The sequence below is a fragment of the Psammomys obesus genome, unplaced genomic scaffold (genome assembly GCF_907164565.1).
Source record: "Psammomys obesus unplaced genomic scaffold, mPsaObe1.curated_primary_1811, whole genome shotgun sequence".
Classification (NCBI taxonomy): domain Eukaryota; kingdom Metazoa; phylum Chordata; class Mammalia; order Rodentia; family Muridae; genus Psammomys; species Psammomys obesus.
In genome coordinates, this window is record NW_026594123.1 from 1 (window position 1) to 13894 (window position 13894).

General features: G+C 49.6%; 1 protein-coding gene and 1 long non-coding RNA gene across 5 annotated transcripts; one reads left to right on the forward strand and one right to left on the reverse strand.

The window, feature by feature from the left end:
* Positions 1-1354: 1354 nt before the first annotated feature.
* On the reverse strand, positions 1355-8426 carry Batf2 (basic leucine zipper ATF-like transcription factor 2). 3 transcript variants are annotated; one of them, XM_055617889.1, is made up of 3 exons: positions 8240-8426; positions 6106-6210; positions 1355-2498 (listed from the first exon to the last, which is right to left on the reverse strand). In XM_055617889.1, the coding sequence occupies exons 1-3, from the start codon at positions 8396-8398 to the stop codon at positions 1827-1829; spliced, it is 936 nt and encodes a 311-aa protein (XP_055473864.1). In that variant the 5' UTR covers positions 8399-8426; the 3' UTR covers positions 1355-1826. The 3 variants fall into 3 exon arrangements, with proteins under 3 accessions (XP_055473864.1, XP_055473866.1, XP_055473865.1); XM_055617891.1 differs by having other exon boundaries at positions 1355-2495; positions 8004-8295; XM_055617890.1 differs by having other exon boundaries at positions 8004-8295.
* Positions 8427-11877: 3451 nt separating this feature from the next.
* Positions 11878-13495, forward strand: LOC129684681 (uncharacterized). 2 transcript variants are annotated; one of them, XR_008721380.1, is made up of 3 exons: positions 11878-12055; positions 12164-12842; positions 13238-13495. It is a non-coding gene; the product is annotated as an uncharacterized LOC129684681 (long non-coding RNA). The 2 variants fall into 2 exon arrangements; XR_008721379.1 differs by having other exon boundaries at positions 13251-13493.
* Positions 13496-13894: the final 399 nt, after the last annotated feature.

The window sequence follows — 13894 nt, forward strand, 5'->3', positions numbered from 1 at the left end:
TTATCTGTGTGTGTGTATGTACGTGTGGTGTATGTGTGTGTTCATGCGTAGAAGTCAGAAGACAACCTTGGGTGTTGGTCCTCGCCTTCCCCCTCGTCTGAGGCAGGGTCTCTTGCCCTCTCCTGCACATGCCCCGCTGGCTGGCCCGTGGGGAGCACCCGAGGCAGCTCCTATCTCCACTCCACATCCTGCAGTGGGAGCGACAGGACCACAGACCTGCTCCTGTGCTTGGCTTTGCGCAGGCTCTGCAGATCCAAGCTCAGTCCTGAAGCTCGCACGAGCGCTTCAGCTCCTGAGTGTGTCCCACCGGCAGCTCCAGGCTGCTCGCCCACTGCTGCAATGTGTGAGACAGTCCATGAGGAATGCTTCTCTGAAGCACTGCTTTTCTAGACAGGGTTTCTCTGTGCAGCCTTGGCTGTCCTGGAGCTTGCTCTGTAGACCAGGTTGGCCTCGACTTCAGAGATCCACCTGCCTCTGCCTCCCAAGCCCTGGCATTAAAGGCGTGCGCCACCAATTCCTGGCCTTCCTGGAGATACTAAATCTCTTTTTTTTTTCCTTTAAAAAATTAATTATTGCCAGTTGAGGTGGCACATGCCTGTAATCCCAGCACTCAAGGAGGCAGAGGCAGGCGGATCTCTGTAAGTTCAAGGCCAGTCTGGTCTACAGAGCGAGTCCAGGACAGCCAGGGCTACATAGAAAAACCTCTGCCTCGAAAACAAGATAAAACAAAACAAAAAGATCACCGTTATAGGGGGTGGAAGGGCATACACACATGCCATGCCTGGGAGAGCCTGGATGACAACTTCATGGAGTCAGTTCTGCCTCCCTCGCATGGGCTCCAGGGCAGACTGAAGTCTTGCCCGGAAGGTGGTTTATCCATCACCCAGCCGGCTCTTTCTTTTTGGAAAGACCCTGTGGTTTCCACAATTAGAGTAAAGGGGCTGCGGAGTTCTCTCAGCAGCTAACGCCAATTGTTCTTGCAGGGGACCTAGGTTCAATTCTGAGGGCACGAGCACGTGGTGGCTCACAGCCATTTGTAACTCTAGACCCGGGAGATCTGATGGCCCCTTCTGACCTCCACAGGTACCGAGTGTGCATGTCGTGCACACTCATCCATGCAGGCAAATGCACTCAGACACATACTTTTAGTGGGGTCTTTTTGGTTTTGTTTTTTGAGACAGTCTCTCCACACAGCCCTGGATGTCTTGAAACTCACTGTGTAGACCAGACTATCCTGAAGCTCACCGGGTGCTGGGATGAAAGGAATGAACCACTGTACCCAGCTTGTGTGTGTGTGTGTGTGTGTGTGTGTGCCAACAGAGTGTAAACCAGTCTTCAACAACACAGCAAAACAAAAAGGAAAACACTTTATTTACTGTCACACACCGGGATGTGTGTTCTGATCCGGGAGTGAGTTCACTTCTGACACACTGTCTCAGCTGGTGATGAGGACGAGGCACTCTGGGGGGCTGAGCGGGAATGACCGCCCTTTCCCTTTCGGAGATGATAGCCCTGCAGAGCTCCCACCTGCTCTCCCAGCTGTCATGGCCCCAGACCCCAGAGCCATGGAGAGGCCGAGGTTAGTGTGCGGGTACTGTGCAGGGCCAGGAATGCTACCAAGGAGGACACAGGTGAGGTTGCAGACAGGTTCCAGGCCCCTGCACTTGGCCCTCTCACCATCCTTTCCTCTGCCGAGGGAGAGGATGGCTTTGCACAGTCCATAGCAGTTGACACACAAGAAGAGTAGAAGTGGAGGGAGCTGCCAGGGTGCTCAGGCTGCCTCAGGATCCCAGGGAAGCTATCCCCCCACCCCCCATCTACACAGACTAGAAATGGACTTTTGCAGACGAGAGCAATGGAAAGGCCATAAAGGAATGTGGGCTAGAGGCCACCGGCAGCTTCTGCCAGTGTGCTAAGGAGCCAGACAGCGCAGGCAAGTGCTCTCTGTTCTGGGGACACTCTGGTCCCAGAGCAGCTGGAGAGTCGAAAGACGCCAGCCTCCTGCTGGTGGGCTGCTCTAGCCCAAGGGGCTGTGGAGGGACCAGCTGGTCTGTGGGGCACGGTAAAAGGGAATTAAGCTTAGAGAAAGACCCTAGCAGGCTGGAGCCAGAGGGTGACGCAGGCAGGATGGGGCTGGGGGATAGCTGGGCTAGAGGTGTCCTCGCCATGAGAGGGTCAAAGGACAGTGAGGGCAGCGGGGGAGGGAGGAGGCCAGGAGACTCATGATAGTGTGGACCAGGAGAGAGTTGCTGGGCCGGGGGAGAGGAGCCAGGAGTCTGGAATTGGTCCAGCTGTTCCTGGCTGTCGTGGTATCCATGGGGGGCAGGCTTGGCCTGGACTGGGCTTCCAGAGGGCAGCAGAGCAGGGCAGGGACTACAGTCCACTCTGCACAGGCGTTCATGCAGAAGCAGCCTCTGGCTCCACCGTGCCAGCTCAGCTTGCAAGGCCTGGATCTCCTTCCGCAGGGTATGGTTTTGTTTCTCCAAGGACTCGTGCTGCTGGGAGAGAAGCAAGTGGCAGAGAGAGAGATGTCAGTATCAAGATCCTGTGCACGGTACTCACTGCTATAGGACAAGAATGTCCAGACAGCTCCACAAGGAGAGCAACAGAACAAGAAAATTTGAACACAGGGAACTTCCCAGAGACTCATACTCCAACCAAGGACTATCCGTGGAGATAACCTAGAACCCTGACAATGCAGCCACTTCTGATGAGAATTGATAGACTAAGATCAGAAAGAAGGAGAGGAGGACCTCCCCTATCAGTGGACTTGGGGAGGGGCATGCATGCAGAAAGGGGAGGAGGGGGGACCGGGAGGGGAGGGGCTTATGGGGGGATACAAAATGAATAAAGTGTAACTAATAAAAGTTAAAAAAAATAAAATAAATACACTGTGGAGAAAAAAAAAAAAAAAAGAATGTCCAGACAGAACCTCTGGGCTCCTCTCTGGCGGACTCATCATGTTCCCTTACCCAGTATCTCCACAGAGCTGCCTGCTGTGGCTCCTCTGAGAAATGCCACTTCTCACCCAGGATCTACAGATGGCTTCTAGCTGCCTTCTCCTCCCCACCCCCACCCCATCACTTCACCCGTCCATTCAGTGACTTTATTTTGTTTGATGGATTTGGACTGCATCTTTGTTTGGTTGGGGAGGGGCAGTGTAAACAAATAAGACAGAAGTAAAGATTTTGGGTTTCTTCCTCTTGCTCTCTGACTTATATTTCCTTGAGCCTGGATCTCTCACTAAACCTGGAGCTGGAGATTTTGGCCAACAAGCTCCTGGGATGTGCTTGTTTCTGCCTCTAATGCTGCAGTTACAGGCAAGGTGGCCACACCCAGCATTTTGGTGGTGGTGTTGCTTTTGTGTGTGTGTGTGTGTGTGTGTGTGTGTGTGTGTGAGAGAGAGAGAGAGAGAGAGAGAGAGAGAGAGAGGGTTTCTCTGTGTAGCCTTGGGCTGGCCTGGACTCAATTTGTAGACCAGGCCGGCCTCACACTCACAGAGATCCACCTGCCTCTGCCTCCCCAAGTACTGTGATTACAGGTGTGCACCACCACGCCCGGTTGTGGCATTTTAAACTCACTGTTAAAGATTGGAAATCAGGTCCTCAGGCTTGCACAGCAAATGCTCCTACCCACTAAAGCATCCCCATATTCAGTTTTTTTTTTTTGAGACATGGTCTTACTCTATAGCCCAGGCTAGCCTTGAACTTGCTGTAGCCCTCCCTCCTTGCCTCAGTGTCCCAAATTTTGGAATTACAGGCATGTACCACCATGTCCTCCTGTGCCAGCAATTGTAGATTGTCACCATTAAAGGTTCCCAGGGCTCTGGGATCTGAATGCATTGTGGGGGACTCAAAGCCTCTCTCTTACTTCCTTTCCTGCCCCTGGATTCTGCTTCTTTCACACAACTGCTGTCTGCTCTGCCAGGACACTTTGAACCCTGACGCCACGATGCTCTCTATATGGCTTTAAAGGACAATTTCAATGTCGTTCTTTCCCTGGATACACTGAGTCTGCTTCACTGGACCCGGCAGGGCTCAGCCTCCGGGTCCCCAGAAGGCACCAATAAGACACTATAAGGGATTCAGGGTACTGCTGCCTAAGTTGGTGGGTTCCCCTGAGTCAGCATTTTCCAAGCTCTGTTCTGCTGAGTTTTGGGTTCTGAAAACCCACAGACCAGTCATCAACATGCAATTTTGTTTTGTTTTTTGAGAGAGTTGTAGGTAGTCCAGGCTGGCCTTGAACTCCTGATCTTCCAGACTCTAGCTTCTAAACCTTAGAATTACATGCACATGCCAACATGCCCACCCATGTCTCCTCTTTGTAAGGCTATCGATCCTCTTGGAGTAGAGCCTATCTGGGCATTGCCACCATGCAAGGATTGTGCTTCTATTTTCTTTTCTTTCTTTCTTACTTTCTTTTCTTTTTTAACGTTTTGCGGGTAGTGGCACGCTGATGATCAGAAGATAATGAGTAACCCCTTTCCTTTCACCGTGTGAACTCTGGGGATTAGGCTGTTTACCCTCTGAGGCACCTCATTTCCCTCTGCTCCACCCTAGTACTTCTGAATACCATTTATGGCAACAGTAATGATGGAGATGTCAAGAGAATTTTATTTCCACATCTTGTAAGTCTCAATAGCTCAAATAACTTCTTTCAGGCCCTTTTGTGAGACACTTTAAAAGGAGAAGTTTTAGCTGGGCAGTGGTGGCACACGCCTTTTAATCCCAGCACTCGGGAGGCAGAGGCAGGCAGATCTCTGTGAGCTGGAAGCCAGCCTGGTCTACAAAGTGAGTCCAGGACAGCCAGGGCTACACAGAGAAACCCTGTCTTGAAAAACCAAAACAAAACAAAATAAAGAACAAAACAAAACAAAAATAATAAGATGTTTCAAGGGCATGCTGCATAAAATGTGGTGTAGGCCATGGCCTTGCTTCTGAAGAGCCTCAGGCCATCAGCTGCTCCATTTTCACAGTAGTTTCTGCAGTTGGAAAGGCCATTTCTTTTTCCTTTACAGAAATCTAGAGTATATTTTATGGATGTGTGTGTCTAGTGTATGCATATGGATGTGGGCACATCCACACCACAGTGCAAGTGTGGAGATTAGAGGACAATTTTTGGGAATCTGTTTTCTTCTTCCACTGTGTGAACCTTAGAGGTTGAACTCAGGTCTTCGGTCTTGGCAGCATGTGCCATTACCTGCCGAGCCCTCTCTGCAGCCCCAGAAGGAATATTTTAAAGCATTTTAGCTAGGGACATAGCTCAGTTGGTAGAGGGTTCCCCTGGCTTAGATGAAGTCCTGAGATCAAACTCTGGCAGCACAGAAAACTAGGCGTGGTAATGAACGTGTCCTCCCTCACGTGTGCTTCCAGGCTCTTTATCCTGATGCTGTCATGTGATCTACAGTAAACTGTGGGGCCTCTTGTTTCCTGCCAGGCCCTGTTGTAGATGATGGGAAGCAGAATGGAATGGGACAGTTCCCTGCCCTCCTGGGACCTGGAGTCTCAGGAGAGAAGCAATGTGGAGGATGTAGGAGAAGGCTACCGTGAAGGATGACTAATCTGCTCATGAGTTAACGGATTCAAGGGAACAGTGTGGACAATGTAGGGAATGGCTGAAGTATGAAATGAAGGCCACCATGAAGGGTGGACCGATCCACTCATGAGTTAGTGGGTTGTGTTTCTGGCATTCTCCTTCCTCACCACGTCATGTCCTCACTTTGCCACACCTCCCCAAGAGGTCCTCTCTAGGGGCTGGGCAGATGCTGGATCGTGCTCTGGACTTCCCAGCTCCAGAACCATGAGCTAAATGAAACGCTTTTCTGGGTCTAGAGAGATGGCTTGCTGGTTAAGAGAACTGGCTGCTCCTCCACGGAAACCAGGCTCCATTCCTAGCACCTCCATGGGGCCTCACAACCATCTGTAACTCTAGTCCCGGGGGATCTACTGCCCTCTCCTGGCCTCTGTGAGCATGGCACACATGTTGAGGACTGACTTTTATGCAGGCAAAACTCCAATACCCATACATAAAAGAAAATAAACTTTAAAGAGAAGGAGAAGAACTCTTTTCTCTCTAAGTTACTCAGCCTTTGAACAGGATCCCTACCTGGTGCAGAGCGTCCGCCTTGTCCGTGTGCTTCTGCCGGCTGCGCTGGGCAGCCAGCCTGTTCTTCTGCTTCTTCTTCAGCTGCTTCTGAGACTCCTCAGGGTCCTATGAGCACGAGGCAGAGGGTTCTGGGGTCATGGTTCACCCTCCATGTACGCATGCCCAACTCGATCTCAAAGTGCCGGTATTCACTTACGGAAAGAACATTTAACTTTTCATGTGTTTATACATGTGTGTGTGGTGTGTGTGTTTTGTGTGTTATGTATGTATTGTGTGTGTTGTGCGTATTGTGTATGTTGTGTGTATTGTGTATATATTGTGTGTGTGCTGTCTGTGTTGTGTGGATGTTGTGTGTGTTGCGTACGTGCTGTGTGTGTGCTGTGTGTTGTATGTTGTGTGTATGGTGAGGTGTGTGTATTGTGTGTGTTGTGTGTGATGTGTCTGTGTCTACACACAGACACGTGTATACATGCTAAAAAGACAACCTTAGTTATCATTCATGAACAGAAGCCATCCACCTTATTTAAAAATTGTAAAATCATGTGTGTGTTGACATGTATGTACATGAGAGCATAAGTACCCTTGGAGACCGGAAGAGGGTGTTAAATCCCCTGGAGCTGGAGTTACGGGTGGTTTGGTTGTGAGCTGACCCATGAAGATGCTGAGGACCAAACTCACATCCTCTCCAAGAACAGTAAATGTTCCACACTGATGAACCATCTCTCCAGCGCCCACCTTATTTTTTGAGACATAGTCTCTCATTGGCCTGGGCTCACCAATAAGGCTAGGCTGCCTGGCCAGCAAGTAGAGGTTTGCTTGCCTCTTCTTCCCCAGTGCTGGGATTACAGCGCTTGACACCCCAGCAAGCTTTTTAAGTGGATGCTAGGGACCAAGCTCAAGTCTTCACGCTTACGAGTCAAGTATTGCATTGACTATGCTATCCCCTCATCTCTTCAACGAACATTTGTCAAGCACCTACTGTGTACCAGGCACTAAGCTAGGAAGACACAGAAGTGGGAAGAAGAAGAGGAGGAGGAAGAGAAAGAGGAGGAGGATAAAAAGAAAGAGAAGGAGGAAGAGAAGAACAAAAAGAAAACAGGCAAAGTGGCCAGATGTGGTGATGCCTGTCTGTAATCCCAATGGAATGATTAGTTCAAGGCCAGGCTTGGCTACATAGTGAGCTTGAGGCCAGCATGGGACACATGAGATCTTTTCTCAAAGAAAGTAGGAATGTAGCTTAGTGGAAGAGCATTTGCCTGGCTTAGAAGAAAGAGGTCAGCAAAGCTACACGCTCACACTGAAGTGCAGCAGCTGCCTAGAATTAACGGAAAGTCCATCTGACAGAGCGGGGACTGTAGCTGGTGGCTCTGGGCTTTCTAACCTTAGGGACCACTAAACTTAAGTGGAACCTTGAAGCCAAATGCCCAGAGCTGGACCCTGTCTCTGTCTCTCTGCCTCAAGCAAGACCCCAGCCACTCTGCTGAGAACTCTGCATGTTGCTTCGGTTGTAGCTACCTTCTCCCCAGAACAAACTGCAGACCCCGGAGGACCAGAATAGAGGCTGGGGAAAGAGTTGGTGAGAAGACGAGGAAGCTATTATTTGAGGGACTGAGGAGAAAAGAGAAGGGTCTGGAAAAGGCAGCAAGTTAAGAACAAATGGATCAAGAGTAAGTAGGTATGCAGAGTCCCAGTTCAAAGCTGGCGGCTGCCCTGCAGTGTGAGAGCTGGGAAGGCTTCGTTCCAACGCCCAGGAGGAACTGAACCCAGAGATGGGGGTGCGGAGCCCAGCCCCAGGTCACACAGACCATGTTGTGGAGCTGGGACCAGAGCTCCTCACTGCATTCTCCCTTGTCGGGGGCCTGAGACCCTTAGTTTCTTTCCTAGTCCCCTGTACTCACTGTCCCAGTCAGCAGCGCGCCACTCCCACAGAGTTGCATGGCTTAGGTGGGGAACAGAGAGGTTCAATCCGGTCCTGGGTGTCCCCTCAGCGGCTGTCCCTTCCCAGTGCCCTCTGGAGGCCCAAGGAAGTGGTGGCTCTTTAAACCCCCAGTGACCACTCCGCCCCCAGCACACCCAGTTTCAGTTTCTCCTAAAGCCTTGGGCTGCCCAGAATCCCTGGCTGTGGCTTGCTCACGTGGCTGGAACTTCCTAACATGAGCTGCCTTCCGGTTGAGCCATTTCTCTGCAGGAAGGATCGTGGAGGGTAGACAGGAGAGACAGCAAAACGGTATCCTGGGGAGGACTGGCAGGCTGACAGGGAAAGAACCTGGAGGAAAGTGGGATAGGGGTGCATGAAGGAGCCCCCGTAATCCCTAGGGGAGCCCAGGTTCACAGTCCACACTGGAGCTGTGTAGCTTAGAGGTGGTGACTCACCTTCTCTGAACTTTGCTTTCCTTATCTATGAAGGATGTAGGTAGGATGGAGCAAATTCCCCGGCTGGGGACTGGGTGTGCTTGGTGTGGTGCCTGCGCTAGAGAAGCAGAGGCAGGAGGATCACCCATGGGTTTGGGGCCAACCTGGGTTGCACAGTAAAAACTAAAAATCCTAAAAATAAAAAAAGTTCCGAGGCTTGACCGAGGAACTGAGACAATATGACCGCTCCAAACTCTCTGAGACCGCTGTGGGAGGCACGGCTGCAGGCGTAAGCAATCAGAGCTGGCGTGGGGCGCACATCTTTAAATTCCAGCTCTCGGAAGCAGAGCTAGGCGGGAGTCTGAGTTAGAGGCCGGCCTGGTCTACAGGGAGTTGCAGGGCTGCCCGTGTTAAACAAGATGCTGTCTCAGCAATAATGCAGAAGAAGAATTTAAATTCTTTTAAACTTAATTTTATGTGTATGGGTGTTTTGCCTGCATGTATGTCTGTATACTACATAGATGATCATATATGTGCTACATATATGGCCTCTGTCCCCAGAGGCCAAAAGAGGATATTGGATACCTTGGAACTGGAGTTACAGATATTTGTAAGAAGCCATGTGGGTGTTAGAAATTGCACCTGGGTCTTCTGGAAGACCAGCCAGTGCTCCTAACCACTGAGCCATCTCTCAAGTGCCCAAAATAAAAACTTCAAAAGAATCCTTATGTCCAAGTTAATTTTATTTTATCTTTGGTTTTTTGAAACAGGGTTTCTTTGTGTAGCCTTGGCTATCCTGGACTCATGTTGTAGATGAGGCTGGCTTTGAACTGAGATCCACCTGCCTCTGCCTCCCAGAGTGCTGAGATTACAGGCATGTGCCACTGTGCCTGGCTCCAAGTTTATATATATTTTTTAAAAATGCCAAATCTGGGTAGAATCAAGGATGCCTACAATCCCAGCACGTTCGAAATAGAGGCAAGAGGACCAGAAATTCAAGGCTATGTATGGCTACACAGAGAGTTCGGGTCTAGCCTGGGCTATAAGAGACACTGTCCCTTAATGAATAAGTAAAATAAATAAAAATAAAAGAGGCTGCAATTGATTAGTAGTGTCTGTCGTACCGTGATTGATTAGTGATGTCTGTAATGGCCAGAGTAAAACTGCTCTTGAAGCCAGCCTGGATCTTAAGAATTGAAAGAGCCGACTGAGCACTGGTGCTCTGCCCACCAGGTTAACAGCTGTGGCTTCCGTGTGCTCATCCTTTTGCTGGGGATGATCAAATCAGTCCTAGTTTTCAGAGCTGTTTGAAGGGAAGGAATTGGGATGAGGAGAAAGCCCTTCCCTTATTATAAAGTAATGCCAGGCTAGATGCATTCCCTCTTCTGAGACTTGCATTGAATCTGGATTCTAGGATCGCTGATATGTGTTCATCATTAAAACTGTCTGTCTGGGCAGGTGAAATTGGACCTGACAGCCAGACCCTGTCACCTTGCTTCTGAGAGCCCTGGGGACAGAGTCTGAAATGGAGCAGGCCGGTACAAGGAGGCTACCCATTTCCTGGAATTACTTTTGTTTCCCAGACATCAGGTAGGGCCGCTGGCTTGAGGCAGGCACCCGAGGGGCTCATTAAGCCAGTCTGTGAACTCCACAGAGGAACAATCTGGAGGAGGTTCGGGCATGATGTCACCCCCAAAACACCTATGGGGGAGGCTAGGGCCTAGTGTCCCTACTTCGGCCTGTAGCTCTAACTAGAGTTAGACTCCGTGGACCTCCTAGACCAGCGGCTTCCAGTAGAGGGTGGACAGTGCACATGAGTGCCTCCTCCTGGGAGACCACAGCCCCAGAGGAAGGGGAAAGGGAGGTGTTTATGGCTTGATCTTCAGAAAGGAGAGGAAGTGGCAGGCAGGGAGGGGTATGGGGTAATATTTAACCATAAATGATCCTGCAAGGCTTTCCTGGGAGTGGGATGGACTCCCGGGCCAGTGGGACACACACCCTGACCCCTGTCAGACAGTGCTCTCATACCAACACAATACTGTAACCTGGCTACCTTAAACAACGTTTATTTCCCAAAGCTTTGCAGGCAGAAAACAAGATGCCAGCAGATTCAGCTCCTGCCAAGGGTTATCAGGGTCTCACATTGCAGCCCAGGCTAGCCTTAAACTTACAGAGATGCTTCGGTCTTAGATTCCGGAGCGCTGGGTGTATGCGTATGTAACATCAAGGTCTGAAGACTGTGCTAAAGCTTTTGTTTTTGTTTTCTAGGACAGGATCTCACTAGGCAGACCTGACTGGCTTAGAACTCTATATAGACCAGGCTAGCCTTAAACCTACTGCCTCTGCCTCTGCTACCATGCCTAGCACCTTCATTTCTATTTATTTGTTTGTTTGTTTATTTACTTATTTATTTATTTAGAGACAGGGACTTACTATGTATTTATTTGTTTGTTTGTTTGTTTGTTTAGAGACAGGGACTTACTATGTATTTATTTGTTTGTTTGTTTGTTTGTTTAGAGACAGGGACTTACTATGCAGCCCAGGCACACCTCCTGTGGTTGATTCAACTACAGGTGTGTGACACCACACCTACTGAAGGGTGGTGTTTGAAACATGAATTGGCAGGAACACAGACATTGAGAACATTCCAGAAGGAGAGGGTTAAGGCCACCCACCCCAAGGGGGCAGAGCTGGAAGGGAAACAAAATCTCTCACTCTCCCAAGCCCTCAGTCCTCTCCACTGAGCTCTTGGGGGCCTGTGACTCCTGCAGTCTTGGTGGGTGGAAGCTACAGGCTCCCCACTACCTGAAGTTCAAAGCCAGTGGCTGTCTTATTCTCTGAAGTGACCCTATGTCTCAAAAACTGCCTTCACCTAACAGATGCTCCATCGGCGAATGGAGTAAAGTAGGCAGCTTTAATGTGGGGATCCTCTGCATATCCAGTATCCCTAACATTTCCCTGAGAAAAGAAACTTCTGGAAGACTCACTCCTATAGGACCCACATACCTAGAGGACTCATCAAGCCAAGCTCCTCAATTTGACACGGAGGAAACTGAGACACAGGGAAGGGATCATTTGGTAGAATCCAGGATGGGTTGGTGCTTGGTCCCAATGCCCTCCCACACCTGCTGGGGTTGGAATAGATGCTCAGGCTTCCAGCTGGGCAGGGACGGAGATCTCTTGGTTTAAGTCTTCCCATGAAGTGCATCTCTTGTTTGGAGGCTGGCCCTCTCAGCCCTTGAAGTGCACAGAAGAAAAAGGGGCTGAGGGTGGGCATGATTCTTCAAGCAGAATGAGAGGCCTGCTGGAAGCTAAGCCTAAGCTGCTCACAGTCTGTAACTCAAAGGTATCTGGGACACTCCTGTTGGGAAAGTCACTTCCTGTCTGGGAGGTCACTTCCTGTCGGGGAGGTCAGGGAAGGCTTTCAAGGGACACAGCTCTTTAGGAGGACATTAAAGAACAAGCAGGCTCTGTCCCAGGCCTGGAATCTATCCTGGACCAGACACTGGACTAACTTCCACGTCTCCTTGGTAAAATGGATTGATAAGGATTCGATTAGCAGGAAATGTAAAAAGCCTAGAGTGTTGCAGAGCAGAGAGTAAGTCAAACATCTGAGGAATTTGGGGGGAAGTTTGCTTTTTAATAACCAACAGTCTTTTACCTTTTTGTTGTTGCTTATTTGTTTTATTTTGTTTTTTTGTGACAGGGTTTCTTTGTGCAACAAATCCTGGCCTGGAAATCAGAGATCCACCTACCTACCTGCCTCTGCTTCAAGTGCTGTGATTAAAGGCTCGGCTTTGGCCCTCTTTTTAAAAATAACTTTTTTAGATTATAATATAATTACATCAGTTCCCTCTTCCATTCCAAGCCCTTTCACATATCCCCCTTGCTCTCTTTCAAATTTATAGCCTCTTTTTCTTTATTACATATATACACACATATATATTTAATCGTCTGATTCTGTATAATGTTGCTTGCATGTATATTATTTCATGGCTGACCACTAGGTAAGTAGTTGATGTGTTTTCCATCTGTTGCAAAGAGTTCTCCTGGTGAGGGGTGTGGACTACACTAATCTGGCTGGACCCTGGACAAGGATGTCTGCTCCTCTTGATTTGCACAGTTTTGCGGGTCTTCTGCTCAAAAGAACAGTGAACCGTTTTTGCAGGTCGCCTCACACTGCTCACTAAAGTAGCCTCTTGGACTTTTAACAAAGACACTCAATGGACATCTATTTTTTGTTCACATCATGCCAGGCTTGGATTTTTCTTCTTTGCCAACACCATCATCGATAGCCAAGGATGGTGACTCACACCTGTAATCCCAGAACTCAGGGTGCTGAGGCAGGAGTATCAGTGGTCACAGGGGTCCAGACACAGCTCCAGGTAAGTGCCGCTGAAGCCTGATAGGTTCCTTTAATCTTTCACGGACCTCCACACAGGTATAATCAGGTCATTGGCTTCAGAACAGAAAAGAGTTTCAGGACGAGCCAGTATGCAGCAGGGTTGAGGCTTATTAGAGATAACTTCTGCCAGTGAGACGGCTCAGAGGGAAAAGGTACTCACTGCCAAGCCTGTGGCCTAAAGTTAAACTCCTAGGACCCACATGGCGGGAGGAAACCAGTTCCACAAAGTTGTTCTCTGCCCTCCATGCATGCGTAATGTGCCATGGCACGTGTGCCCACCCCCAGATACTCACGCGCCCACGATAGATAACTACATCTAACAGGATTTTGTCTGGAGATTTATCTGTGTGTGTCCCTGCACGGTTTTATGGGCAGCACATGTGCACAGGTGCCCTCCAAAGCTGGATGAACTGGAGTTCCAGGCAGCCGTGAGTCACCCGGTGTGGGCGCTTAACTGCGGAGCCACCTCTCCAGCCTCACAGTTAATGTCTGTGCTGTTCTCGGGTCTCAGCTGGCAAGAAGCTTCAGCCAGAATCCAGGGTAAAGTGTGCCTTTCTTTTTCATGTCCCATAATTTTCTCCTTCTTATCCTGCCTTAGGAAGATACTCAAAGTTTAAAGGCAGCTTGGGCTACATGGCAAGATCTGAATGCACCCCGCCATCCCATTTTTCCAGAGTACAAGAACAGAGGGAATATACATATTTTAATACCCCCCCCCCAAGGTAGTAGTGGCACATGCCTTTAGTCCCAGCACTCAGAGGGCAGAGGCAGGAGGATCTCTTGAGTTCGAGACCAGCTTGGTCTACAGTGAGTTCCAGGAAAGCCAGGGTGACACAGAGAAACACTGTCTTGAAAGAGAGGGGGGAGGAGAGAGAGAGCCTTCACACACACATGGGGGCCTGGCTACATTCTCAAGCCGGGACTCTGTAGCAAGCTGCCCACAAGCAGCAGCAGCAGCAGCTTAGTTGCCATGGGAAGGGAGAGTCCTCTGACACTTTCCCAATAAGTACTCAAATGCCCCCCAGGCTTTTC